Here is a 27,778-nt window from a genome sequence, read left to right as displayed (position 1 = left end):
ACGGTCACTTTTGATAAATTTAACACACAGCCTTGCTGATTTTCCTTCAAACTAACAGAAACAGTGCTGAACACAGGCACCGGCATGTCTCTACTGTAAGTCCTGCACTGCATCACACTCACTGGGACATCATGGTCATGGCGCACTCGATGGGCGTCATCAGTCTGCGGATCACGTCCTCTGTCAGTAGCTCTGGACAATGGGCCACAAAGCTGCGCATGGCTGTGAGGAAGCAGAAACATGATGTTTTCCTGATGCGTGTGATAAAGAGAGCAGAGAAAGCCATGCAGAGATGATGCGAGGTGTTTTACCACACAGGGCTCCGGCGCGGCCCTCCAGCATCACCTGCCAGCTGAAGGAGTCTCCTCTGGCCTTCTCCGCCTCCAGCTCCTTCTGGGAGCGAGGGAACACGTTACGCCATAGCAGCAGCATCTTGGGCAGGTGGTAACGCACTAAAGACGGTCCTGAGGAGATGAAACAACACGACTGCTAATATTACTGCCATCATGTAAATGCTTTTAGGCAAGAAACACACTGTGCTTCTGAGCCTCTTCATTTTTCAGGAGAGATGCTTCACATCGTATTCTAATTAGACGCAATGCAATAAGACTCCAGTGACATCAGTGTGTGCACATCTGATACAACATGAATTCGAGATGGGACAAAATAAATCACAGTCAATCAGAAGGGTGTGTGGGCGGAGTCTATCTGCAAGAGCACTGCATATATACGTTGCATTCTCACCTCCAGTAGGAACTCTGAAGTGACGCAAGCTGCGCTCGTTGTTGTGACTTATTTTGACGGCGCTGAGAACGCAAGAGTCTGAGCAAACAAACAGAGCTCGCATTCTCCGTGTTTATTAGTTTACGATCTGTCTAACAGTCCTGTCTAATACGTTATTAGATAGAACTGTTATACATAGAAAGTAGACAGTAATGAAAAGTTATTAGCGTATGCCGTGTGTTTGATGTCCAGTGTTGCTGAGCAGAAATACATAATCAGGTTTCTCTTGGTCCCCTCAAAGTTGTGTTGGATTTTCTCCTCAGCGTAAAAATTAAGAGGTCCATCTATCACTGTTTTCCATGTTCGTAGAGTTAGTTTCTGGAGTAAATATATAGGCTATAATCTGTGTTTAAATGGCTTTTTTAAAAAGTGGGTGCTGGTTTTTCACATACATTCGGCCAATCAGTGAACACTAATGTCACGGATAGTTCCTATAGTGCTGGTTTAGACCGACTCTGGAGTAGGAGTAAATGAGTTCCTCCAAAAGAGTTCCTAGAACTAAAATCATCCCTAGTTTCTGCGGTGCGAATACACCGACATCCGGGAACTTCCGCCAATAGTTCTAGGAACTATGAAAAGTTTCCTCCGGTGCGAAAGCCCCAATAATGTGGCAAGTAGCCATGTGATAAGCAGGATTATATACATCATTTATCCCGTACACATTTACAGCTGGAAAGCTGAACACATGGATGCAAGAGCCATTGTTAAGAGCTTATGTGATGAGGGGATCTGGTTGATGGACTCACCTAAGGTCATGAGTGCTCCTAACAGCAGCCAGCCGGCTTGAGTCCTCTGGAGAGACAGACGGCTGTTCTGCGCTGCCGATCGCAGCAGATCCTCAGCTATACTCACCACCATCTGAAACACACCACTCACAGTCAGGCTCTGTTACAGCACTCAGATACAGGTGCTTCTCTACAGGAGTCTGTGATAGCAGCTTAAATTTCTTCACGAATACACATTCTTCTAATACTAAACATTAGAGGTGTAACTATATCGCAATACAAAAATGCAACAATATGTATAGACTCAGACTGGGATCGTGAGGAGAGGCAGTGGAGACTCAGACTGGGATCGGGAGGAGAGGCAGTGGAGACTCAGACTGGGATCGGGAGGAGAGGCAGTGGAGACTCAGACTGGGATCGGGAGGAGAGGCAGTGGAGACTCAGACTGGGATCGGGAGGAGAGGCAGTGGAGACTCAGACTGGGATCGGGAGGGGTGGCAGTGGAGACTCAGACTGAGATCAGGAGGGGAGGCAGTGGAGACTCAGACTGTGATCGGGAGGAGAGGCAGTGGAGACTCAGACTGGGATCGGGAGGGGTGGCAGTGGAGACTCAGACTGGGATCGGGAGGGGTGGCAGTGGAGACTCAGACTGAGATCGGGAGGGGAGGCAGTGGAGACTCAGACTGAGATCGGGAGGGGAGGCAGTGGAGACTCAGACTGAGATCGGGAGGGGCGGCAGTGGAGACTCAGACTGAGATCGGGAGGAGAGGCAGTGGAGACTCAGACTGAGATCGGGAGGGGAGGCAGTGGAGACTCAGACTGAGATCGGGAGGAGAGGCAGTGGAGACTCAGACTGTGATCGGGAGGAGAGGCAGTGGAGACTCAGACTGAGATCGGGAGGGGAGGCAGTGGAGACTCAGACTGTGATCGGGAGGGGTGGCAGTGGAGACTCAGACTGTGATCGGGAGGAGAGGCAGTGGAGACTCAGACTGAGATCGGGAGGGGAGGCAGTGGAGACTCAGACTGAGATCGGGAGGGGAGGCAGTGGAGACTCAGACTGAGATCGGGAGGGGAGGCAGTGTAGACTCAGACTGGGATCGGGAGGGGAGGCAGTGGAGACTCAGACTGGGATCGGGAAGGGTGGCAGTGGAGACTCAGACTGTGATCGGGAGGAGAGGCAGTGGAGACTCAGACTGAGATCGGGAGGGGTGGCAGTGGAGACTCAGACTGTGATCGGGAGGAGAGGCAGTGGAGACTCAGACTGAGATCGGGAGGGGAGGCAGTGGAGACTCAGACTGAGATCGGGAAGGGTGGCAGTGGAGACTCAGACTGGGATCGGGAGGAGGGGCAGTGGAGACTCAGACTGAGATCGGGAGGGGTGGCAGTGGAGACTCAGACTGTGATCGGGAGGGGCGGCAGTTTAGACTCAGACTGGGATCGGGAGGGGAGGCAGCGGAGACTCAGACTGGGATCGGGAGGGGAGGCAGTGGAGACTCAGACTGGGATCGGGAGGGGAGGCAGCGGAGACTCAGACCTTGCCCTTGGAGTGTGGGATGCCCAGAGGACACTGATGGACTCCTCCCAGCAGAGCCGCCATGGCGAAGCTGTACCCGCTCACGGCCTCGGGCGAGTTCTTCAGGTTGTTGATGCACTCGGCGCAGCGGTCCAGCAGAGGCGTGAGCTGGTGTGGAAGAGCGACAGAAACGCAGCGCAGACACCAGGCAGCCGACAGACGAGCCGCCATACTCGGGTGCAGCAGCACAGACGTCACCGTCTCCAGAAAACCTGCACACATCATCACAGGTGTCCAGATAGTGAGCCGACTACGCTGCTAACAGTTTGACTTTAAAGAAATCCAAAACACTTCTGTCCCTCCATTGAAAGTCCATGTAATCAAAACTTTCAAGCTACAAAAGTTCATAAAGAGATTGTAAAAACTCCACATCAAATACGGAAAAAGGAAGCTCAACCGTTTTTTGCTTGAACAATCCTCATTGGTTCCTGAGCTTTTGTTTACCATATTTGATGAGCTCTATGTACATTATGTTTATATGTGAATAAAAGCCTAAATTAATTTTAATCATAAAAAGTGATCGTGTTTGTTCAGAAGACTTGGATTAAAGCGTTCCATTCAATATGAATGCATTTTACCGTCTCGTTTTGAAGCATCAGAGTTTTGTGTGAACAGACTGTGGAGGGACAGGAATATCTCAGATTTCATTAAAAATATCGAAGATGAGTTTCAAAAGTTTTGAAGATAAAAGTCTTATAGGTTTGGAATAACATTTTAAAATATATATAATGTATAAATGTATGAATAAGGAAAGAGTTTTGAGGGTTGAATGAGACATGGACATTTGCCAAAAAAAACAGTGACAAACTTGCCATCATAACATCAACTACAAATTCCATATGTATACCAAATAATGTAGTAATCTCTATTTATAAACAGTGTTGTTTTCGTCAACGATGACGATAACGAAATTATTTCGTTGACGCACCTTTTTTTTATGACGATAACGCGACAATGACTAGCTAAAAATGTCTCTAAGGTGACTAAAACATGACGAGACGTTTTCGAGTTTTCATTGACGGGACGGGACGAGACGGCTAATTTCTCCCCCTGTTTGTCTATGATTGGATCAGCGTAGCGTTTTTAACATCTTGGAACATCATCAGAGAATGCCCTTTTAATTGGTCGTTTCGCATTGTGAGTCACGTATCGTAGCAACGATGACGACAAGTGACAACAGCGGGAAATGTAAAAATGACTACCTCGCTCCGAGCAGCCGGCGAAAAAGAAAAGAGCACAAAAATGTAAAATTGAATGGGAAAATGACTACCCTTGGCTGGAATGCGTGAGGGACAATGAATACAAGGCCAATTGTACCATATGCCGTCACGTTTTTTCGGTTTGTCACGGCGGAGTGTGTGTTATTAAGCAGCACGCATCAGGAGATAATCTAATAATTCTATTGAATAAGTTCGCACACAAGACTACAGAAAACTGTTGTGTTTATTTTTCTTCAAATGCAGTCTAAGCCGATAAGTTTTGAATGTTATATGTTGTATTTAAGTTAAAAATAAAACGTATTATAAACTAAACAAATCCATGGTTCATTGTTGGCAAAATGATCATGATAGCCTTTATATTTCACATCTATGTGGTTCAGTCTTGTAACTTATATTGATTAGGCCTACTTTACTATTCTATAAATATATAGGCTAGGCCTAATAAGTTGTATTATAATATGCTATAAGGTATGAAATATATTTATCTAAATGTATCAATTAGTTTCCACAATATTCACCAGAAGTCATCATTTCAGGGGTTATTTTTCAACAAAAAAAAAAATGTTATGAATTGCAACACTTGCTACAACCTGTCAAACCTAAGCCCATGTCCAATACTTTTTAACCTAAATAAATTTTTTAAAGACTAAGTTACTTTTTTTTTCTTTTTTTTTTACTAAAATTGACTAAAACTTGACTAAAACCTTTTTGCGTTTTCGTCGACTAAAACTTGACTAAAACTATCAAGTTTATAAGTGACTAAAATGTGACTAAAACTAAAAAGCATTTTCGTCCAAAAGACTAAGACTAAGACTAAAACTAAAAGGGCTGCCAAAAACAACACTGTTTATAAATCAAAAAAAGAAAAGCTTAATCATAAGTGGACGTTTCAAAATGCTAATGACCCAAAGTATACAAGCAACAAGGAAAATGGGAAAAGAAACGGCTCAGAAGAAAGAAATGGAGCATGTTGGGACGCATCGATTCTCAGACAGTGATAATTACACATAAAATACAGTATTTCTGCCAAAAATGGCACTAGAAAAGTGCTACTAAAATGAAGTGTCAGGGTGAAATTTAGCTTGAGCATCCATGGTAATGAGACTTTTGATAAACATGCCACCTGGGTTGTTTGTCTGGTTCTGTACCAGACTGCTACATGTTGTGGTTATGTGCATTTCTCCTACCGACGGACGGCTCCAGGATCAGCGGGGAGGCCGTAGCGCTCAGACTCTGGACCAAACTGCCCAGCTCTTTCAGCGCGCACACCATCACATGCTGACTAGCCGACACGTCAGCGGCTCCGGCACGGCTCTCGCTGCTCGGGTCGTTCACCACCGCCTCTGTGTGGGAGAGGGCACAGTCATGAGCGTCTTCATTCACACGGAGCGATCGAACACTCATCGCTGTCAGGACCAGTGTTGGGGACGGTTACTTTTAAAAGTTATATGTTACAAGATTGCGTTACTCCCTAAAAAAGTAACTAATTGCGTTAATTCCAGCCACTCACTTGCTTCGTTCTTGAACGAATCAGGCTTTTGAATAAAACGGTTGTATGAATGATTCAATGAATCACTTATTAAGACATATATATAAAAAATAAAAAATCACTCTTAAAAATAAAAGTTCTTTATTAGCATTTATAGTTCCATGAACAATCTTTGACATCCATGGAATCTTTCCATTTCATAAAAGTTTTTATTTTAGAGTGGAAAAAGGTTCTATAAAATATTGAACAAATCAGGCTTTTGAACAAATCGGTTGAATAAATGATTCAATGACTCACATATTAAGACAGTGACTTGCTGCCATCTACTTAAAAAGTAAATAAAAGGTTCTTTAAAATATTCAAATGTTTTTCACACAAAGAACAACATGGTTCTTTTAAGAACTGATCAATGAAAGGTTCTTTTAGGAACCAAAAATGGCGAAAACATCCATTTGAATCCATTATTTTTAAGAGTGTGACATCCTATTATTATTATTAAATGTATTGATTATCTGTAATAATTTTACGTAAAAGATTCATATCTAATAAGGATTAGTGCTGTGCAGCGATTAATCGCATTCCAAAATAAAAAGTTTGTGTTTCCATAATACATGTGTGTGTAGTGTATAATTATTTTGTATATATAAATGCACACACATGCATATTCTCATATATTTGAGAAATATTTGCATTTATATACTGTATATATATTTATATATAATTTATATTATATATAAATATTTTATCAAATTTTCTTAAATATATGAAGAGTTCAGATGCAAAAGCCTCTAAGTGCCATCTTAAATTTTCTTCTAGAATGATCATTTTTATCAAGCTTGTATATATAAATTCAGTAATTTCACTTAAATGGCAATGAAAATGACCTATTAATTGTCATTTAAGTGAAATTATTGAACTTAAATCTACGAGCTTGATAAAAATGATCATTCTAGAAGAAAATTTAAGATGGCACTTAGAGGCTTTTGCATCTGAACTCTTCATATACATGCATGTGTGTGTATATACAAAATAATTATACACTACACACACATATATTATGGAAACACATAATTATTTTGGATGTGATTAATCGTTGCACAGCCATAGAAAAAAAAGCCCAATAACCGAGGACAAATGTGATTTCAGACACATGGATGAGCGTCACTGATTGTGGATTACTCTTATGATCTGTCACAGTGTGATCTCCATCTTACCCACAGCTCTCATCTGTTTGCTGATGGCCAGGCAGATCTCCTTGGCAGCAGCGATTTGAGCTTTCTCTCCCAGCAGACCTCCCAGCGTCGCCCGCAAGGCGAAGGACACGCAGCGGCGGGAATACACGGCCTCCACGTGAGTCTGTGTGGCGCGCGGGTGAGCCACCAGCTCCAGTAGATGAGACAGAAACACTGCAAAGTTACGCTCCAGCCACTGGCCGCCCAGAGTCGTGACGAACACAACATACGCCTGCACGAAGAGACACCGATGAGCAGATGATTACACATGTAATGCAGTGAATAAAACCTTCTGTTGCTTTATAGCTTAAAATAAAACAGAGAGTTTGGTCATGGCTGAGATAAACCCACAGTATAGAAAGAGTTATTATGCCAAACACCAGCTCATCAAATCATCACGCCGAGCGTTAAACATCATTTTTGTTTAAAGTCCCCCTGTAATTTTCTCTCATCTTAAAACTCATCTTTAAATCACCAATATGACATATTTAAATGTTTTTTTCCTTGAAAATAATGTCTTCATGCCTTAAAATATCTTGAATGTAACTCGACACCCTTGCCTCATTTAGTATGCGCGGTTCTATGAATATGCAAATGAGCCCCGCCTCCACTCACTCACTCAGCTCAGAGATCCACTGGTTGACGATCACACGTTGATCTGATTGGTTACAAGGTAGTTTGTGACGTCAGAAACACCAGCGATTTCAAAGCGTGTGTTTGAGACTGTCTTTGGTTCACTGCAGTTTTAAGGAGGAAATACTCAGCAATGGTGTCGACTTATGAACTTACACATGGTTTGTCTTAAAGCGTATTAAAAACACCACATACACACATAAACAACATTAAAAGATGGATTTTCACCACAGGGGGACTTTAACTCTCATGTTCCTGTAATCTTGAATCAGAATAACTTCCTCTTGCAGCATCTCTTCTCTTCTCTGATGATGTGGGCGGGGCAACCTGTCACTCACATGAGATCAGCCAATAGAAAACCACAACCATCCAATCAATTCCCCACGGACACAATCAAGCCCCACCCACATTTGTTCTTGTCACAGAAGCGTTTCACTCTAATATACGACACAATAGAGGAAGAAAAGACTGTGTCTGAATATTTTTATTCCGCTTGCATGTCTGTATGCACAAATGTTAATGGTTTCAAACGTTGGTTATGTTCTTGCAGTATTTCAGTGGCAGATCTGGTACAATCTGGTATTGTACATACATACATAATTATATGAAATCTAAATATGAATTTGTGTTTAACTTTTACTAAGAATCAAAATGATTGATTGATTGATTGATTAACTTTATTAATCCCCGGAGGGAAATTTAGGTGTCACAGCAGCACAACCATACAATGAATAAATTAAAACAACTTTAAGACAACATTCACAAACAACAAGACTCATTCTCCAGTATCAAGTCGCAAAGCATTGTGATTATATACAAAAAACATAATCCTAAAAAGTATATCATCTTGAATAACACTGATTATACAACCTAATTGCAGTTGGGAAAAAAGACTTCCTATAACGCCCTGTGACAGCGTGGATGGATTCATCTTAAGCTGTGAGTACTCATAAAATCAAGAACTATTTCATTTAGGGGATGACAATCATGATTCATCATAGAAGAGAGTTTCCCGATCATTCTATCCTGTATTATCACCTCTAAGGTGGGTAACACACTCCCTACAACAGAACCTGCCTTCTTTATCAGTTTATTTAACTTATTCTTCTCCTTTTCTAGCAGTCCCCCTCCCCAACTTGTGACAGAGTACAGGATCACACTGGTGATAGGGACAGACCAAACGAATTGCCACTGTGAGTAAGAGTGTGTGTGTGTGTGTGTGTGCGTGTGTGTGTGTGTGTGTGTGTGACACCTTTGGCAAACTCAGTTGAGTTTAAAAGACAATTAACATTCAGTAATATTATTGATTTAACTGCACTGACACTGTCAATGACAACAAAATATGAGCTGAATTGATCTGAATAATGACACTACTGTCTTGCTTTACAGGATCAGCTGAATTTGTCTCATATGTGATGAAGAACGCATCACTGATTCTGTTATTTTCCTGCTTATTACTATGAAGCGGTTTGGAAACCATTAGAAATAATCCACTGATATTTGAGTGACAGCTTGAAACAGGCTACATCTGCAACCCTGTGTGTGTGTGTGTGTGTGTGTGTGATAGCTTCAGTCTCACCTGAGTGACTCCGACGCGCACCTCTCGACTGACCGAGGCTCCTTTCAGCATCTCTCCTCCACTCTTCAGGAACCCTGATCCTCCGCGCAGGAACCCTGTGGACATCAGCTCCAGAACCTCCTCCAGAGTCGCTCGCTTCACGTTCTGACGCATCACTACACACACACACGTGGCATACAGTCAAACCAAAAGCTATTCAGACACCATTTAGACTGATATTTTTTCACTAGTGTGATCAGGACACTATAGTTAATTTATGTAAGTGAGGAGAGCAAAATAAAGTAAACTGTGACATATTATACCCGAATATTCTTCATACAGAGACTACCAGTGACATTTATACACATCTGGGAGAAAATGATTGGGACACTTTGAGCTGATCATGTTTTGCTGAAGTGTTTTGTCTTTAATTGCTAATGCTCTTTTTACACACAGACTGAACAAAATGAAGCATTGCTTGGTGATTGGTTGAGCTAAACTGGTATTATCTAATTGTGTAGTTAAATTTAACAGCTGACAGATATTCAACATAATTCATGTGTGAGACAGAAGGATGGTGTGTGTATCCGGGCAGGTGTAAGTGTGTATGCGGGCAGGTGTGTGTGCGGACAGGTGTGTGTGTCTGGGCAGGTGTGTGTGTGTGAGAGTATCCGGGCAGGTAGGTAGGTGTGTGTGTGTGTGTGTCTGTCCGGGCAGGTGTGTGTGCGGGCAGGTGTGTGGGTGCGTGTGTGCCTCACCGGTGGCCTGTTTGGGCATGAGCGCGGTGGCCATGGCGGTTCCCAGCAGTGAGGACACAGCGACACGCACACCGTACGTCGAGCCCTCCAGAGCCTTGAAACACAGAGTGGCCACGTTCTCCAGCTCAGTGGTCCAGATGAACACGGCCTCGTTCTGCAGCTCTAGCAGACACTGACCAAACACATCATCCTCATCATCATCATCCTCATCATCCTCATCATCCTCATCATCATCATCATCAGGCCCAATCACAGGCAGCTCTAGCAAACATCACTTCACAAGATCTGTGGATATTCGACTCGATAAAGAGTCTCTTCTGCTCACTAAAGCTGCATTTATTTGATCTAAAATACTAAAACCAGTGAAATATTATTACAATGTAAATCAGCTGTTTTCTATGTGAATATACAGTAAAGTGTAATTTATTCCTGTGATCAAAGCTGAATTTTCAGCATCATTACTCCAGTCTTCAGTGTCACATGATCCTTCAGAAATCACTCTAATATGATGATTTGATGCTCAAGAAACATTTATGATTATTATCAGTGTTGAAATCAGTTGTGCTGCTTCATGTTTCTGTGTGAACTGTGAGGGTGTATGAACGTGTGTGTGAGTTTGAACGAGTGAGTGAGTGTGAGTGTAAGTGTGTGAGTGAGTGAGTGAGTGAGTGAGTGAGTGAGTGAGTGAGTGAGTGAGTGAGTGAGTGAGTGAGTGAGTGAGTGAGTGAGTGAGTGAGTGAGTGAGTGAGTGAGTGTGAACCTCCTCCTCACCTTGGCGACGGCACAGCGGACGGCCATGGATCTGTCGGTGAGCATCGAGCGCGTGTTCTTATAGATGTCTCTGTGACACGAGGCCGCCGCTCCACCGAGACCACTGAGAACTTTCTGCAGACTCAGCAGGATCTCGCCTCGACCCTGAGCCTGAAACACACACACACACACACACACACACACACACACACACACACGGCAGCTTGAGAAACTGAAGGAGAGGAATAACAGGTCAGAGTTGCACTCTCACTCACACACACACACACAGCTGCTGTACCTCTGCACTCTTCACACACACACACACACAGCTGCTGTACCTCTACACTCTTCACACACACACACACACACAGCTGCTGTACCTCTGCACTCTTCAGGGCTTTCAGGAGGTTGTTGATGGTTTCAGGGAAAGAGCTGCCCAGCATTCGGCCCATCCGCTCGTAGAACGCCCCAACACACGCCACCGCAGCGCTGCACACACACACGACACACACACACGTCAGTGTGAATATATGTCAGTGAGTTAGTGTCAGTATGTGTGCGAGTGTGAGTTTGTGTGCAAGTGTATGTGAGAGTATATGTGAGTGAGTGTGGGAGTATGTGAGTGAGTGAGTGAGTGAGTGAGTGACTGCGTGAGTGAGTGAGTGAGTGAGTGAGTGAGTGAGTGAGTGAGTGAGTGAGTGAGTGAGTGAGTGAGTGAGTGAGTGAGTGAGTGAGTGAGTGAGTGACTGCGTGAGTGAGTGAGTGAGTGAGTGAGTGAGTGAGTGAGTGAGTGAGTGAGTGAGTGAGTGACTGCGTGAGTGAGTGAGTGAGTGAGTGAGTGAGTGAGTGAGTGAGTGAGTGAGTGAGTGAGTGCGTGAGTGCGTGAGTCAGTGCGTGACTGCGTGAGTGAGTGAGTGAGTGCGTGCGTGAGTGAGTGAGTGCGTGCGTGCGTGCGTGCGTGAGTGAGTGAGTGAGTGAGTGAGTGAGTGAGTGCGTGAGTGAGTGCGTGCGTGAGTGAGTGAGTGCGTGACTGAGTGAGTGCGTGAGTGAGTGAGTGCGTGAGTGAGTGCGTGAGTGAGTGAGTGCGTGAGTGCGTGAGAGAGTGAGTGCGTGACTGAGTGAGTGCGTGAGTGAGTGAGTGCGTGAGTGCGTGAGTGAGTGAGTGCGTGAGTGCGTGAGTGAGTGAGTGCGTGAGTGCGTGAGTGAGTGAGTGCGTGACTGCGTGAGTGAGTGAGTGCGTGAGTGAGTAAGTGCGTGACTGCGTGCGTGCGTGACTGCGTGAGTGAGTGACTGCGTGAGTGAGTGACTGCGTGAGTGAGTGACTGCGTGAGTGAGTGCGTGAGTGAGTGAGTGAGTGCGTGAGTGAGTGAGTGAGTGCGTGACTGCGTGAGTGAGTGAGTGAGTGAGTGAGTGAGTGACTGCGTGAGTGAGTGACTGCGTGAGTGCGTGCGTGCGTGCGTGCGTGAGTGCGTGAGTGAGTGAGTGAGTGCGTGACTGCGTGAGTGAGTGACTGCGTGAGTGAGTGACTGCGTGAGTGAGTGCGTGAGTGAGTGCGTGAGTGAGTGCGTGAGTGAGTGCGTGAGTGAGTGCGTGAGTGAGTGAGTGAGTGCGTGACTGCGTGAGTGAGTGCGTGAGTGCGTGAGTGAGTGACTGCGTGAGTGAGTGAGTGACTGCGTGAGTGAGTGACTGCGTGAGTGAGTGACTGCGTGAGTGCGTGAGTGAGTGACTGCGTGAGTGAGTGACTGCGTGATTGAGTGACTGCGTGAGTGAGTGACTGTGTGAGTGAGTGACTGCGTGCGTGCGTGCGTGAGTGAGTGAGTGCGTGACTGCGTGCGTGCGTGACTGCGTGAGTGAGTGAGTGCGTGAGTGAGTGAGTGCGTGACTGAGTGAGTGCGTGACTGCGTGAGTGAGTGCGTGACTGCGTGAGTGAGTGCGTGACTGCGTGAGTGCGTGACTGCGTGAGTGAGTGCGTGACTGCGTGAGTGCGTGACTGCGTGACTGCGTGAGTGAGTGCGTGACTGCGTGAGTGAGTGCGTGACTGCGTGAGTGAGTGCGCGACTGCGTGAGTGAGTGCGTGACTGCGTGACTGCGTGACTGCATGAGTGAGTGAGTGACTGCGTGAGTGAGTGAGTGACTGCGTGAGTGAGTGAGTGACTGCGTGAGTGAGTGAGTGACTGCGTGAGTGAGTGAGTGACTGCGTGAGTGAGTGACTGCGTGAGTGAGTGACTGCGTGAGTGAGTGACTGCGTGAGTGAGTGACTGCGTGCGTGCGTGCGTGCGTGAGTGAGTGAGTGAGTGCGTGACTGTGTGCGTGAGTGACTGCGTGCGTGCGTGACTGCGTGCGTGCGTGACTGCGTGCGTGCGTGAGTGACTGCGTGCATGCGTGAGTGACTGCGTGCGTGCGTGAGTGACTGCGTGAGTGAGTGACTGCGTGAGTGACTGCGTGAGTGAGTGAGTGAGTGCGTGAGTGAGTGTGTGAGTGAGTGAGTGCGTGACTGACTGAGTGAGTGAGAGAGAGAGTGAGAGAGTGAGAGTGAGTAACTGAGCACACTCACAGTTTGGTGGGTAAGTAAGCAGCGGTGTCATCTTTGCTCCTGATGATGTCATTGCACCGGTCGAGTGTCTGGAAGACGGTGAAAGTGTCGCCGATGGAGTAAAGCACCGCCAGGTTCTTGGAGAGCAGCTTACGAGTGGGCGGCCCGGGGGAACTACTGATCAACCCCGTCAGCTGCTCCACCAGCTGCTTCTGTTTCTCCTTCACATCCACCTACACACACACACACAGCTGATCAACCCCGTCAGCTGCTCCACCAGCTGCTTCTGCTTCTCCTTCACATCCACCTACACACACACACACACACTGCTGATCAACCCCGTCAGCTGCTCCACCAGCTGCTTCTGCTTCTGCTTCTCCTTCACATCTACCTACACACACACACACTGCTGATCAACCCCGTCAGCTGCTCCACCAGCTGCTCCTGCTTCTCCTTCACATCCACCTACACACACACACACACACACAGCTGATCAACCCCGTCAGCTGCTCCTGCTTCTCCTTCACATCCACCTACACACAACTGATCAACCCCGTCAGCTGCTCCTCCTTCACATCCACCTACACACACACACACTGCTGATCAACCCCGTCAGCTGCTCCACCAGCTGCTTCTGCTCCTCCTTCACATCCACCTACACACACACACACTATTGATCAACCCCGTCAGCTGCTCCACCAGCTGCTCCTCCTTCACATCCACTACTAATCAACCCCGTCAGTCAAGTCAAGTCAAGTTTATTTGAATAGCGCTTTTCACAATACAGATTGTATCAAAGCAGCTTCACAGAATTAAGTTAAAATAATACAACAAAGTTTGTTTCAAGAGGAATTTATTGATTGATAAAATTAGATTAAATATCCCCAAAATATCCCCAACTGAGCAAGCCAAAGGCAACAGTGGCAAGGAACCGAAAAACTCCATCAAGTGACCTAATGGTGTCCTAAAACTCCATCAGGTGACCTAATGGAGAAAAAAAACCTTGGGAGAACCCAGGCTCAGTCGGGGGCCAGTTCTCCTCTGGCATTTATGAGCTAGAGGACGGATTGTAGTTTGATCTGTAGGATTATATGAATGCCTGGCTGAAGAGATGCGACTTTAATCTAGTTTTAAACTGGGAGAGCGAGTCTGAGCAACGAACAGTATCAGGAAGACTATTCCAGAGTTTTGGAGCCAAATGTGAAAATGCTCTCCCTCCTTTGGTGGTTCTGGATATCCTAGGTATGACCAAAAGCCTTGAATTTAGTGATCTTAAAGAGCGCAATGGATTATAGGGTGATAGAAGATCCGTTAAATAGACTGGAGCTAAGCCGTTTAGGGCTTTATAAGTCAGTAGCAATACCTTGTAATTAATACGGAACTTTATAGGTAACCAATGCAGTGATGATAAAATCGGTGTTATATGATAATATTTTCTTGATCTCGTAAGAACTCTAGCGGCGGCATTTTGGTAGCTTGTTTATTGAGGATGCAGGACAACCAGCTAATAAAGCATTACAGTAATCCAGTCTCGAGGTCATGAATGCATGAACTAACTTTTCTGCATCAGAAACTGATAGCATATTACGTAGCTTAGCAATGTTTCTAAGGTGGAAAAAGGCTGTTTTTGTAACATATGAAATATGATTTTCAAAAGACAGGTTGCAATCGAGTATAACACCCAGGTCTTTTACTGTAGAGGATAAAGTAACAGGACATCCTATGATGTTAAAGTTGTATTGTGCGAGGTTTTGTAGGCGGTTTTTTGAACCGATAAGAATTACCTCTGTCTTGTCTGGATTTAATAAAAGAAAATTACGCGTCATCCAATCTTTTATATCTTTAACACACTCTGTCAATTTGGAAAATTTTGCGTTTTCATCCGGCTGTGATGAAATATATATTTGAGTGTCATCAGCATAACAATGGAAACTAATTCCATGTTTCCTTATAATATTTCCAAGTGGCATCATATATATGGAAAATAACAGAGGGCCTAATACAGATCCCTGCGGCACTCCATAGTTTACTGGAGTTATGATCGATTTTTCTCCATTTAAATAGACAAAATGGTAGCGGTCAGATAGGTATGATTTGAACCAGCTTAGTGCTTGTCCTTGAACACCAGTATAATTTTGTAGTCGATCTAAGAGTAATGTATGATCTATTGAACGCAGCACTAAGATCAAGTAAAACTAGTATTGAGATACAGCCTTGGTCAGAAGCTAAAAGTAAATCATTTGTGATTTTAACGAGCGCAGTTTCAGTGCTATGATGCGGTCTGAATCCAGACTGAAACTTTTCATAGATATCATTTTGTTGCAAGAAAGAGCCCAGTTGAGCAGACACCACTTTTTCTAATATTTTAGACATAAATGGAAGATTTGAAATGGGTCTATAATTTGCTAGATTATTATGATCTAATTGTGGTTTCTTAATGAGAGGTTTTATAACTGCCAGTTTAAATGTTCTTGGAACATGCCCTAAAGATAAAGACGAGTTAATAATATTGAGGAGAGGCTCTTCCACTACAGGTAACACTTCTTTCAGTAGTTTAGTTGGTATAGGATCTAATAAACATGTTGTTGTTTTAGATGAAGTGATAAGTTTATTTAACTCTTTTTGTTCTATAGTTGTAAAGCACTGTAATTGTTCTTGCGGGGTGATAATTGAAGCTGAATTATAAGGCGCGATTGAAGATTGAACGTTTACAATTGTGGTTCTGATGCTTTCTATTTTCTCAGTGAAGAAGTTCATGAAATCATTACTACTGAACTGTAACGGGATATTTTGTTCGGGTGACGTCTGTTTATTTGTTAGTCTAGCCACGGTGTTAAATAAAAACCTTGGATTGTTTTGGGTTTTTTCTATTAGTTTGCGGAGGTGCTCAGCCCTGGCCGCTGTTAGGGCCTTTTTATAACGTGACATACTGTCTTTCCACGCGATTCTAAAGACCTCTAAATTAGTTTGTTTCCATTTACGCTCTAAAATACGGGTTTCTCTCTTTAAAACATGCGTAGTATTGTTATACCATGGTGCTTTATTTTTCTCTCTGACCTTTTTTAATTTAATAGGTGCAACCACATCCAATGTTCTAGAGAGAATGGTGCTCATAGTGCTAGTTAGTTCTTCTAGTTCATCTGTTTGTTTGGGCTCAGGCAGCAGCTGAAACAGATTAGATAAGCAATTTGAGAAATTATCTATGGTGGATGGGAGGATTGTTCTGCCTGGTTGATAACGCGGCGCCGCATGACATATTACAGCAGTACGTAATATGCAAGTTACCATGTAGTGATCAGTGACATCATCACTTTGTGGAATGATAACTATATCGGTTGGCTCGGTTCCATGTGATATAATTAAATCGAGTGTATGATTAAGACGATGTGTTGGTCCGGTGACGTTTTGCTTGACCCCAAATGAATTTAATAAATCTGTAAACGCAGCCCCTAACGCATCATTTGGATTATCTACGTGTATGTTAAAATCTCCAACAATTAATGCTTTATCGACATTGACTAATAGGTCTGAGAGAAAATCTGCAAACTCTTTTAGGAAATCAGCGTAAGGCCCTGGCGGTCTATATACGGTAGCCAAGGCTAGAGATAATAGGGATGTTTTTCTAACATCTAAGAGCGTAACATTTAGTACAAGTACTTCAAATGAAATAAACGTATAACCCGTTTTCTGAGTAACATTTAGAATATCTTTATAAATGGTTGCAACACCTCCGCCACGACCAATCAGACGGGGCTCATGCTTATAACAGTATCCAGGAGGAGTAGACTCATTAATACCGAAATAATCATTTGGTTTAAGCCAGGTTTCAGTAACGCAAAGTACATCGAAGCTATTATCTGTGACTATTTCATTTACAATAACTGCCTTAGGTGTGAGTGATCTAATGTTTAGAAGACCTAGCTTTAGAAATAGTTTTTGTTTACCAATAGCAACATTTTCTGTTTTAATAACAATTAGATTTTTCCTAGATCCTGCAGTAGATTTACTATTTGATCTCACTAAACGAGGAATAGACACGGTTTCTATGCAATGTTCTACACTAGTATTTATATCAGTTAAATTGGTGCAGCAGAGACTTTGATTTGGACTTTTGGTTACTAGTCAAAGGGTATTTAACATTTTGGAGATGTTATCTGACAGAAGATCCGCTCCGAATCTGCTTGGGTGTAAGCCATCAGCACGGAAAAGCCTAGGACGCTCCCAAAACAGATTCCAATTATTTACAAAGAGCAGTTTCTGCTCATTGCACCATGACATTAACCATTCATTTAGCGCAAATAATCTGCTGAACTTTTCATGCCCTAATCGGTACGTGGGAAGCGGTCCTGACACAATGATCGTTGTTTCAGGCGATGTGCTGCGTACCGTATCGATTAGATTCCTGAAGTCTTTCTTCAGAATCTCCGTCTGGCGCAGCCTGATGTCGTTCACTCCCGCGTGCAGGACCACAGTTCCGACGCGCTCGTCACCGTTCAGGATCTCGGGAACGCGAGCAGCGATTTCAGAAACACGAGCACCAGGAAAGCAGTGACTGTGCACCTTACTTTTACCTAACGTAGCGTGTACGTGCCGAACGATGGAATCGCCGATGATCACAGCATCGCGTTCTGTTTCGCGTAGAGGGGAGAAGCGGTTTTGTGTGGATAACTCGAAAACCGGGAGGGTCGGAGAAAGTCTTGGTCTAAACCTGACTCGCGTCTTCCACTGCGGAACCACCCAGGCTTCGTGGTGGCGTGTTGGAGCCGGAGTGAACGAGACCATGGCTGATTGCGACCGATGCTGAGGAACGCACGGAGTAGACGCGGTCGGAGTCAGCGGGTTAGTAACGTTAAACACTGATTTGTGTGCATCGGCGCGTGATGTTTCAAGAGCCAAACACCGTTCTCTCAGCTCGGCCTGTCTCAATAAAAGGTCGTGGATCTGTTTCTCAACAGCTTCCAGCTCAGACTGCAGTGCGTGAAGCTCAAATGTGTCCTCACCTGCACCAAGCGGTAGACTAATTACATCTGATATATTCGCCATTTTAACAGATGGACAGTGACTTAGCAACGAAGCAACCAGTGATGCTATCAATATTAATACTAATTTATGACTGAAGTCTTGGATTTAATCCGTTTATTTTTATTTTTTTTATTTATTTTTTTTAGTGGTAGGGGTGTAGAGTAGACGCACGATAGGCGAAAATAAGATGTTTGTTTGTAAGTGAGTGTGGAGAAGACGCGTTCAGCCGTGATCCACGGACGTACCTTTAAGAGTATCCAGCGTTGGATCACTAATAGGCTTGAGACGCGTCTGCTCAACAGTCCGCGTTGTAACTATGAGGTTTTTTAGTTTTTTTTTTAGTGGTAGAGGTGTAGAGTAGACGCACGATAGGCGAACAAAAAATAAATAAAATGTTTGTTTGTAAGTGAGTGTGGAGAAGACGCGTTCAGCCGTGATCCACGGACGTAACCTTTAAGAGTATCCAGCGTTGGATCACTAATAGGCTTGAGACGCGTCTGCTCAACAGTCCGCGTTGTAACTATGAGGTTTGAGCAGTAGTGCTTCTCAGTGAGGAAAAGTAGAAAATGTTCGTTGTAAGCGAGTTTAAAGAGAAAAATCAAGAATTATAAATCAAATCGATAAATCAAATCGATAGAGCTCCAAAAACAACAACGCATTCAGACGCGACGCATGATAATAACAGGACAAGACATTACTCACCGTGTTTGTTGAGTGATTCTTACTCACCTGAGCTTTTATAAACTCAAAGGCGCGAGAGAAAATAAATAAATAAAAATAGCTGAGCGCACGGGTGGCGCGTTAACAGGCTAGCGAATTACTAGCGTGTTGTGCTAGTAGTAACGGAAGCTATGTCAGGTTAATCTGAGATGTTGGGTAAGCTGTATTTAGTTTTAGTATAAACAACTAGAAATTGTAGTAAATGATGGTTCAAAACAAGGAAATACGAGGCTAAGACGGAGCTTACAGCACCGAAGCAAACACACTCACAGCAGGCAGCGAGGCAGAGCAGCTCCACCAGCTGCTCCTCCTTCACATCCACCTACACACACACAGCTGATCAACCCCGTCAGCTGCTCCACCAGCTGCTCCTCCTTCACATCCACCTACACACACACACACAATGCTGATCAACCCCGTCAGCTGCTCCACCAGCTGCTTCTGCTTCTCCTTCACATCCACACACACTACTGATCAACCCCGTCAGCTGCTCCACCAGCTGCTTCTGCTTCTCCTTCACATCCACCTACACACACACACTACTGATCAACCCCGTCAGCTGCTCCTCCTTCACATCCACCTACACACACACACACTACTGATCAACCCCGTCAGCTGCTCCACCAGCTGCTCCTCCTTCACATCCACCTACACACACACACACTACTGATCAACCCCGTCAGCTGCTCCACCAGCTGCTCCTGCTTCTCCTTCACATCCACCTACACACACACACACACACACACACACACACACTACTGATCAACCCTGTCAGCTGCTCCACCAGCTGCTTCTGCTTCTCCTTCACATCCACCTACACACACACACACACACACTACTGATCAACCCTGTCAGCTGCTCCACCAGCTGCTCCTGCTTCTCCTTCACATCCACCTACACACACACACACACTACTGATCAACCCTGTCAGCTGCTCCACCAGCTGCTCCTGCTTCTCCTTCACATCCACCTACACACACACACACACACACACAGCTGATCAACCCCGTCAGCTGCTCCACCAGCTGCTCCTCCTTCACATCCACCTACACACACACACACAATGCTGATCAACCCCGTCAGCTGCTCCACCAGCTGCTTCTGCTTCTCCTTCACATCCACACACACTACTGATCAACCCCGTCAGCTGCTCCACCAGCTGCTTCTGCTTCTCCTTCACATCCACCTACACACACACACTACTGATCAACCCCGTCAGCTGCTCCACCAGCTGCTCCTCCTTCACATCCACCTACACACACACACACTACTGATCAACCCCGTCAGCTGCTCCACCAGCTGCTCCTCCTTCACATCCACCTACACACACACACACACACACTACAGATCAACCCTGTCAGCTGCTCCACCAGCTGCTCCTGCTTCTCCTTCACATCCACCTACACACACACACACTACTGATCAACCCCGTCAGCTGCTCCACCAGCTGCTCCTCCTTCACATCCACCTACACACACACACACACACACTACAGATCAACCCCGTCAGCTGCTCCACCAGCTGCTCCTGCTTCTCCTGTTGTTTATGCTCAAACAGCAACATTACACACTAACTAAAGTTAGAAAAGTGAAATCATAATCAACCACCCCTTTAAAATGTATCTGTTTATATAAAATTTGTGCTTTTACAAACACTTTTGTGCATGTATATTAAGTAAGGAATAATTGACTTCAGGCCGTTGAATTATTAGAAAAATAATGCACACCCGAGGTGGTAATGCGGTCACGACACGAAGCGGAGTGGCCGTAGAGTTAGGTAGAGTTAGTAACGGAGGATTGAGCCACTGATAGCAGACTAATGCTGAGTTAGGGTTAGGGTTAGGTAGAGTTAGGGTTAGGTAGAGTTAGTAACGGAGGTTTGAGCCACTGATAGCAGACTAATGCTGAGTTAGGATTAGGGTTAGGTAGAGTTAGTAACGGAGGTTTGAGACGCTGATAGCAGACTAATGCTGAGTTAGGGTTTGGGTTAGGTAGAGTTAGTAACGGAGGTTTGAGACGCTGATAGCAGACTAATGCTGAGTTAGGATTAGGGTTAGGTAGAGTTAGTAACGGAGGTTTGAGACGCTGATAGCAGACTAATGCTGAGTTAGGGTTTGGGTTAGGGTTAGGTAGAGTTAGTAACGGAGGATTGAGCCACTGATAGCAGACTAATGCTGAGTTAGGGTTAGGGTTAGGTAGAGTTAGGGTTAGGTAGAGTTAGTAACGGAGGATTGAGCCGCTGATAGCAGACTAATGCTGAGTTAGGGTTAGGGTTAGGTAGAGTTAGGGTTAGGTAGAGTTAGTAACGGAGGATTGAGCCGCTGATAGCAGACTAATGCTGAGTTAGGGTTAGGGTTAGGTAGAGTTAGTAACGGAGGTTTGAGCCGCTGATAGCAGACTAATGCTGAGTTAGGGTTAGGGTTAGGTAGAGTTAGGGTTAGGTAGAGTTAGTAACGGAGGATTGAGCCGCTGATAGCAGACTAATGCTGAGTTAGGGTTAGGGTTAGGTAGAGTTAGGGTTAGGTAGAGTTAGTAACGGAGGATTGAGCCGCTGATAGCAGACTAATGCTGAGTTAGGGTTAGGTAGAGTTAGGGTTAGGTAGAGTTAGTAACGGAGGTTTGAGCCGCTGATAGCAGACTAATTAATGGGGATATTTTGGGGATATTTAATTTAATTTTATCAATCAATAAATTCCTCTTGAAACAAACTTTGTTGTATTATTTTAATTTAATACTGTGAAGCTGCTTTGATACAATCTGTATTGTGAAAAGCGCTATACAAATAAACTTGACTTGACTTGACTTAATGCTGGGGACACACGACTAGCTGACCCATTCTCTGACTGTTTTCATCGACTGCAGCAGATTTTAAACACCGACTTTGAACACAGACTGAACGCGCTGAACACGCGTTTGGACATGATCAGTCATAAGTATCAAATTACATTCATTATGCAGTTATTAATGCAGTTATTAGAGAGAGATGTTGCAATAATGAGACAGAAAAGCATGTGCGTCAATATTATTATTTATTTATTAATTCAATTCGTTTTAATTAATTCGTTCATTCTATTTTTCTTCATTATTGACAGATGACAGTAGACTAGCCAAATAAATGAAACACAAAGCCCTTTTAACAAGTAGGCCTATCAATAATTATTTATTTGTTATATTATCTGCAATAAAAATCCGTGCTGCAGGACTATCCATTTATTTAGCCTATATTCAGTTTAATTTTCTATTGATTATAGATAGGACTTTATAGTTTATTTATTCAAATTAAACTGCATGTTTCTATTGATTGTGAAGCTAGACATTGAAAACTGCAGATCAAGCGCATGGGGCGAAATGCTTTTTCATGTTATGAATTGTATCCTATTTTCCGTTATTACAGTTGACTACGCGAAGTGATATGGAGCTGTAATGCGGTCGAGACCTGCCTGGAACTACTTTAGCCGTTCCCTGAAAATAATGCACACCTTAGAACGTTCGTCAACCAATCAGATTCAAGCATTCAGCAGCCCTGTAGTATAATTAGATTTAATAATTACAGCTATAGTTGTTCAGATGAGAATTTAGTCCAATTCATTTACTGAGATATTTTATAAATGATGTGCAGTTTTACGGTCCCTCATGTGTAAAAATGGCCAATGGCTAAATATTACTCATTATTTATAGGCAAACGCATGTGTTTCTCCACGATCGTTTACCTTGTTAGCAGCGATAAGAACTTTATCCAGGAAGCGGAGCCACTCGAAGATGAAGACGGCTCTCTTGGCCTCGGTGACGTGAGCCAGAGCTTCTTCATTCAGCAGCAGACTGTGGGCCAGCTCCATGCTTACTACACCACTGACACACACACACAACAAACACAAGAGGAACCAGTCAGAGTCATGAAGGAATACAATAGATAATACATTCATAAATAATAATAATAATAGATTTACATAACAAATACATAATACTGACACACACACACATTGTAAAAAAAGTCAATAAAATAAATAAGTAATTATACGATTAAATGAAATAAACAAAAAGATTAAAATACAAAATATGATACAAATAAATAACTTTAGAACATCCTCATATTAATAAATGAATAAATAAATAATAGATTCAAATGAATTATAAAAGTTACATTAAAAAAATAAATAGATTAAAATAAATAATAAAATAAATAAATAAACAAATAAACAATACACAGCACAGTGCTATAGTGAGTAAAAAAAATATAATTTCCAAATAATATTTTACACATTTATAGGCTAATATGTATCTGTCACAGTATAAATTGGGTCTTTACACATACATTTATATCTGCCTTTTAAATGTAAGAACGGGATCCCTCGCACGAGAATGATCATATGTGGCATATAAATGTTTGAACACCCTGTTCTAATATTATCAAATGGAAATATGTCAGATATTGCGTAAAACTGAACAACAATCCTTCAGTCACATATGAATGACATGCTAAACTTGGCAGCTAATATGACAAACATTCACAACTAAACACCGGGAAATGAGGTATACATTTATCGAGAACAGACTGCCAGTTATGACACACGGCGGGCTGATATAATAAACTAGATTTAGTTTATGAAGTTTGCGTTTATCTTACCTGTTTTCTTGCGGTGATGTTGTGTGCTTGTATTGATGTTGGCGGAAGGGTTAATGCAAGCGAGTCACTTCCGCCTTCACAGCCAATGAATGGAGAGAATGCTGTCACGTGCGTGGAAGTGAACGTTAAGTTCCTCCAGGGGGCGCGCGGATGTCTGGACATCATAGGATGGACGTTCAAATGTATTTTATGTTTAATAACTGAAACATAATCCTTTCCACAGGTTATTTCCAACATGAAAATCCGCCCAGCGATAACTGCAATTATTTTTTTATGAAATCCCCTACACTGTAATCGCATACGAGTGTCATTGGTTTATCAGCCAACGCTGAGAAAAATAACAGAGGCCACGTGACTACGTCATTCTGGGGCGTAATCGGGGCGCGTTCACGTCGTTTTACATGGACAGTAAAGTATCCAGCTAAAAGTGTGTTGGAGAGGTTTCATTTAGATATTGATTCATGTGATTTTTGTTCAATAAAAAAAAAAAACATCTATTATCCTTCTGTTTTGTAATTGTATTATTATAATTTTTGGGGTGGATGTGGAAAATTTTATTAGAAGGAAAGCAAATGTTATAAATATTTTTTAATGTATTTTTCCAATGAAAGCAATAATAATCATATTTAAACTTTTATTGTACAACTTTTTATTATTTTGGGAAAATTTCACATACACAAGAAGAAATGGTCTAATGTATTCGTTTTCTTCAGGAGACTAAGGATTATCGCACCATTCTGGAGAACATTGTCAATAAGAAAGCAAGAATGACTGTTGATAGTGAGATTATGACATTTGTTTTATTAATTAATCAATTTGTACACTCTGGCATGTTTTTTTTTTTTTTTTTTTTTTTGGATATAGGCTATTAATATGTGGATTCTGTTTACTATATTGTATACTATTAACGTTCGTTGGATAATAATAATAAAAAAAATAAAAAAATAAAAATAAAACCGTTCTCAGAACTTTAGCTGACTGAAACGGCTGGACGGAAAAACTGAGAACCCAAGAGCACATCAGTTCAAACTGTATTTATTGGACAAAATAATCAAAGTAAAAGTAAACAATATTTAACCAGGCAGCCGAGCAACGGGCGAAGAGATGATGACAAATACAACAATACATGAGAGGCTGGAGAGTGAAAACACTGGCAGAGAAGGAAGATAGAGGGAATCTAGTGTGAGAAATCAAGCGAGAGGGGAATCAGGAGAGAGAGCTGTGCAAGAGCCGAATCACAATGGCAAGTCAAGTCATCTTCATTTATACTGCGCTTTTAACAATATAGACTGTTTCAAATCAATACTCTCATTTTTAGTACTCTAATAGCACTTGAAGCGAGCAGTAGATCACCGTTTTACAAAACTGTAACCAAATATCCTTTTGAGCTATGATGTTAAGGCTGGCAATTTAAATAAATTCTCTACAGTAAACAGAACAAATAAAACACGTAGACAGACAGTAATGTAGACAGTAGAAGTTATAGACGAGACTGAGAAAGATGAGAGACAGAGACAAGAGAACATATAGCAATGAAGGGAGCAAACACACAAATGTCATGGCTGTGAACTGCAGAGTAACTGCAACTATGAGTAATTAAAGACATATCTAAATTATTTTAGTCACAAATATGGCGGGAAAAATCTCAAATACCAACATGATTTAATTGCTTATCACTTTTGGCCAATAGGTGGCGCTGTTACCAAACTGATGTTGAGTGGTCAGTGTGAGGAGAGATTGACACACACAAAGTTTGGTGTGGATTTGAGTTTCAGGTTTACAGCTTCAGAATCAGCTTGGCAAAAAATAAATAAAAAATTAAAGTCCCTTGTGGTGAGAATCCAGCGTTTAATGTTGTTTATGTGTCTATGTGGTGTTTTTAATTACGCTTTAAGTCGACACCATTGCTGAGTTAGCCTGGTTAAAACCAGACCCTTCTCAGTTGAAACTGAGTGTAGGGTCTGGCGAAGCTATGTAGACAAATCATTTCCAAAGGGGCTTTTGAAAGACAAGGCTGCACAACTCCCGGAGCGCCGTTCTAGTGATTGTGCCATCGAACTATTACCCGGCACCACACCGCCCAAGGGCAGAATTTTCCCCCTCTCAAACAGAGTCCGAAGCCATGAAGAAGTACATAGAGGAAGAACGAGCCAAGGGGTTGACGAGTGGAAGACGGTAGTGTTGTCACGATACTAGAATTTCTAACTTCGATACGATACCTTGAAAATATCGATATTCGATACCATTTTCGATACCACGGAGAAAAAAAACTGCCACAATATTAAGGGGGTATTTTTTTTTACTTAAAGCTAAATATAACAAGTCTAGAATATGACAATGAGGTATATTTTACATGAAAAAAAATGTCCTGAGGTAGTGCACTGGTTCAAAAGCATAAATGCTGGTTAATACATTAACGTTATTTGATGAACAGATTTAAACGCAAACGTGCATCACACGCGAAATACTGCTCACTGGATCGACATGAAGTCAAGTCACCTTTATTTATATAGTGCTTTTAACAATACAGATTGTGTCAAAGCATTTAACGGTATCAAATTGGAGGATAGTGTGTCAGTAATGTATAATAATAAGATTAAACATTCAATTTTCAGTTAAAGGCATTTCATTATTGAATTCAGAGATGTCATTGTCTAGCTCAGTTTAGGTTAATTAGTATCTGTGTAATCAAATGATAATCGCTAATGAAGGCAAATTGCAGAATTAAATAAAAAAATTTTGAATAAAGTTAAATAAGCACAAGTTAATTTACATTTGACCACAGTTAAAATATTTACTTGTCTAAGATTCCTCAGTCAGATTATATTAACTTTAAGAATTACGATGAAAAAACGAGACAACACACACTCATATCAACAACAATACTAGGCCAACTTGGTTAATGTTTCAGAAATGTTAAAATGAGAAGAGTTACCAACCTCTCGAAATTATTTATATAGATCCGGGTGTCGGTCTTTCAGGTGCTTTGCTATATTAGGCCCCGATCACACCTAACACGTTTTTCAGGTTCGAACACGCGAGGCACACAGCTGCACTTACCATCACACAGGACGAGCAGTGCGCTGCGTTTTTTATGTTGCTAGGCAACCACTGAAACAGCTGTTCTGTCAGTCAAGTAAACGTCAAATCAGCCTTTTATTAACTTTATTTACTTTCTGTTAACATTGTGGTAGTTACGGTTCGTGAAGTCGTTAAGCTCCTGTTAACCCGCGATAGCACCACAAGTTTATCCTCCATCATCGCACTCTCCGGGCGTTCAAGCAACTAGCTTTCAGCACTACAGCGGAAGGCCCGCGAGGCGCAGCAGGCGCATAAACAGCGCGCAGAACGCTCGCTGGAAACCAATTGAAAATAGGCGCCTCTCACTGCAAAAAACGCGCCAGGTGTGATCGGCCCCAGCGAATGAGACAAGTGCGCGTGTGATGTTTGTCAACCACGTCTTTCCTGGGATACATCATTAGTCCAGAGGGTGTGGCGATGGACGAGAAAAAGGTTCAGGCAGTCCTAAATTGTTGCAACGGTTCCTGGGGTTTGCAAACTTCTATCGTCGGTTCATCAGAAACTACAGTACGGTGGCCGCCCCGCTGACCGCCATGACCAAACGTCACAACAAGCGCTTGAGCTGGTCACCTGAGTCCACCAAAGCCTTTGAGCTCCGAACACGCTTCACCTCTGCTCCCATCCTGCGGCACCCAGACCCCACTCTTCAGTTCATCATCGAGGTGAAAATTGTGCCAGGTGCAACACTTCCAAGACGCCTCGTCAATTACCTGCCGGACTCCTAACTCTGTTGCCCATTCCGCAGCGCCCATGGTCCCACATCGCCATAGATTTCATCACAGATCTCCCAGAATCCCAGGGTAATACCACCATATTGCCAAGAACATTAAGGCAGACGCCCTCTCTCGCCAGACCGATGAAACACTCCAACCCACGATCACCGAGAATATTCTTTCTGAGAACCTACTCGTCGCTCCTGTGCAATGGGACATCATCACTGAGATAGAACAGTTCAAATGCCAGGAACCACCTACCTTGAATGGTCCACCTGATCGCATGTATGTCCCTGCTTCCTTACGCATCCGCCTCACTGACCAGGTACACGCGGCGCCCAGTTCCGGTCATCCTGGTATCACCA

At 43.2% G+C, this 27,778-nt stretch overlaps 2 protein-coding genes across 8 annotated transcripts in view; both read right to left on the bottom strand.

Annotated features, from left to right (window-relative positions):
• Positions 1 to 23,716, bottom strand: part of heatr5b (HEAT repeat containing 5B) — a 54,787-nt gene extending 31,071 nt beyond the window's left edge. For all 7 annotated transcript variants that reach the window (XR_014201542.1, XR_014201543.1, XM_082153734.1 and 4 more), the window contains exons 1-13: positions 23,620 to 23,716; positions 22,706 to 22,844; positions 13,276 to 13,487; positions 11,102 to 11,210; positions 10,743 to 10,892; positions 9,972 to 10,143; positions 9,235 to 9,389; positions 7,005 to 7,254; positions 5,489 to 5,644; positions 3,043 to 3,293; positions 1,530 to 1,641; positions 312 to 464; positions 123 to 222 (exon numbers count right to left, since the gene is read on the bottom strand). Coding sequence is in view for 5 of the 7 variants with exons in the window: in XM_082153734.1 (XP_082009860.1) it covers positions 123 to 222; positions 312 to 464; positions 1,530 to 1,641; positions 3,043 to 3,293; positions 5,489 to 5,644; positions 7,005 to 7,254; positions 9,235 to 9,389; positions 9,972 to 10,143; positions 10,743 to 10,892; positions 11,102 to 11,210; positions 13,276 to 13,487; positions 22,706 to 22,831 (1,946 nt within the window). In the remaining 2 variants the exon portion in view is untranslated. The remainder of the gene's footprint in view (positions 1 to 122; positions 223 to 311; positions 465 to 1,529; positions 1,642 to 3,042; positions 3,294 to 5,488; positions 5,645 to 7,004; positions 7,255 to 9,234; positions 9,390 to 9,971; positions 10,144 to 10,742; positions 10,893 to 11,101; positions 11,211 to 13,275; positions 13,488 to 22,705; positions 22,845 to 23,619) is intronic.
• On the bottom strand, positions 14,001 to 19,355 carry LOC309486463 (uncharacterized protein). Its single transcript, XM_082153786.1, has 2 exons — positions 18,655 to 19,355; positions 14,001 to 18,356 (listed from the first exon to the last, which is right to left on the bottom strand). The coding sequence occupies exon 2, from the start codon at positions 18,295 to 18,297 to the stop codon at positions 17,377 to 17,379; it is 921 nt and encodes a 306-aa protein (XP_082009912.1). The 5' UTR covers positions 18,298 to 18,356; positions 18,655 to 19,355; the 3' UTR covers positions 14,001 to 17,376.
• Positions 23,717 to 27,778: the final 4,062 nt, after the last annotated feature.

The sequence above is a fragment of the Leuciscus leuciscus genome (assembly GCF_965113295.1).
Source record: "Leuciscus leuciscus genome assembly, chromosome: 22".
Taxonomy (NCBI): Eukaryota; Metazoa; Chordata; class Actinopteri; order Cypriniformes; family Leuciscidae; genus Leuciscus; species Leuciscus leuciscus.
Note: the sequence above shows the minus strand (reverse complement) of the source record. Positions and strands in the feature narration are given on the sequence as shown.

Coding starts and splice junctions, on each gene's coding strand:
- LOC309486463 (XM_082153786.1), bottom strand. CDS start 18,297: ATGGCGAATATATCAGATGTAATTAGTCTACCGCTTGGTGCAGGTGAG.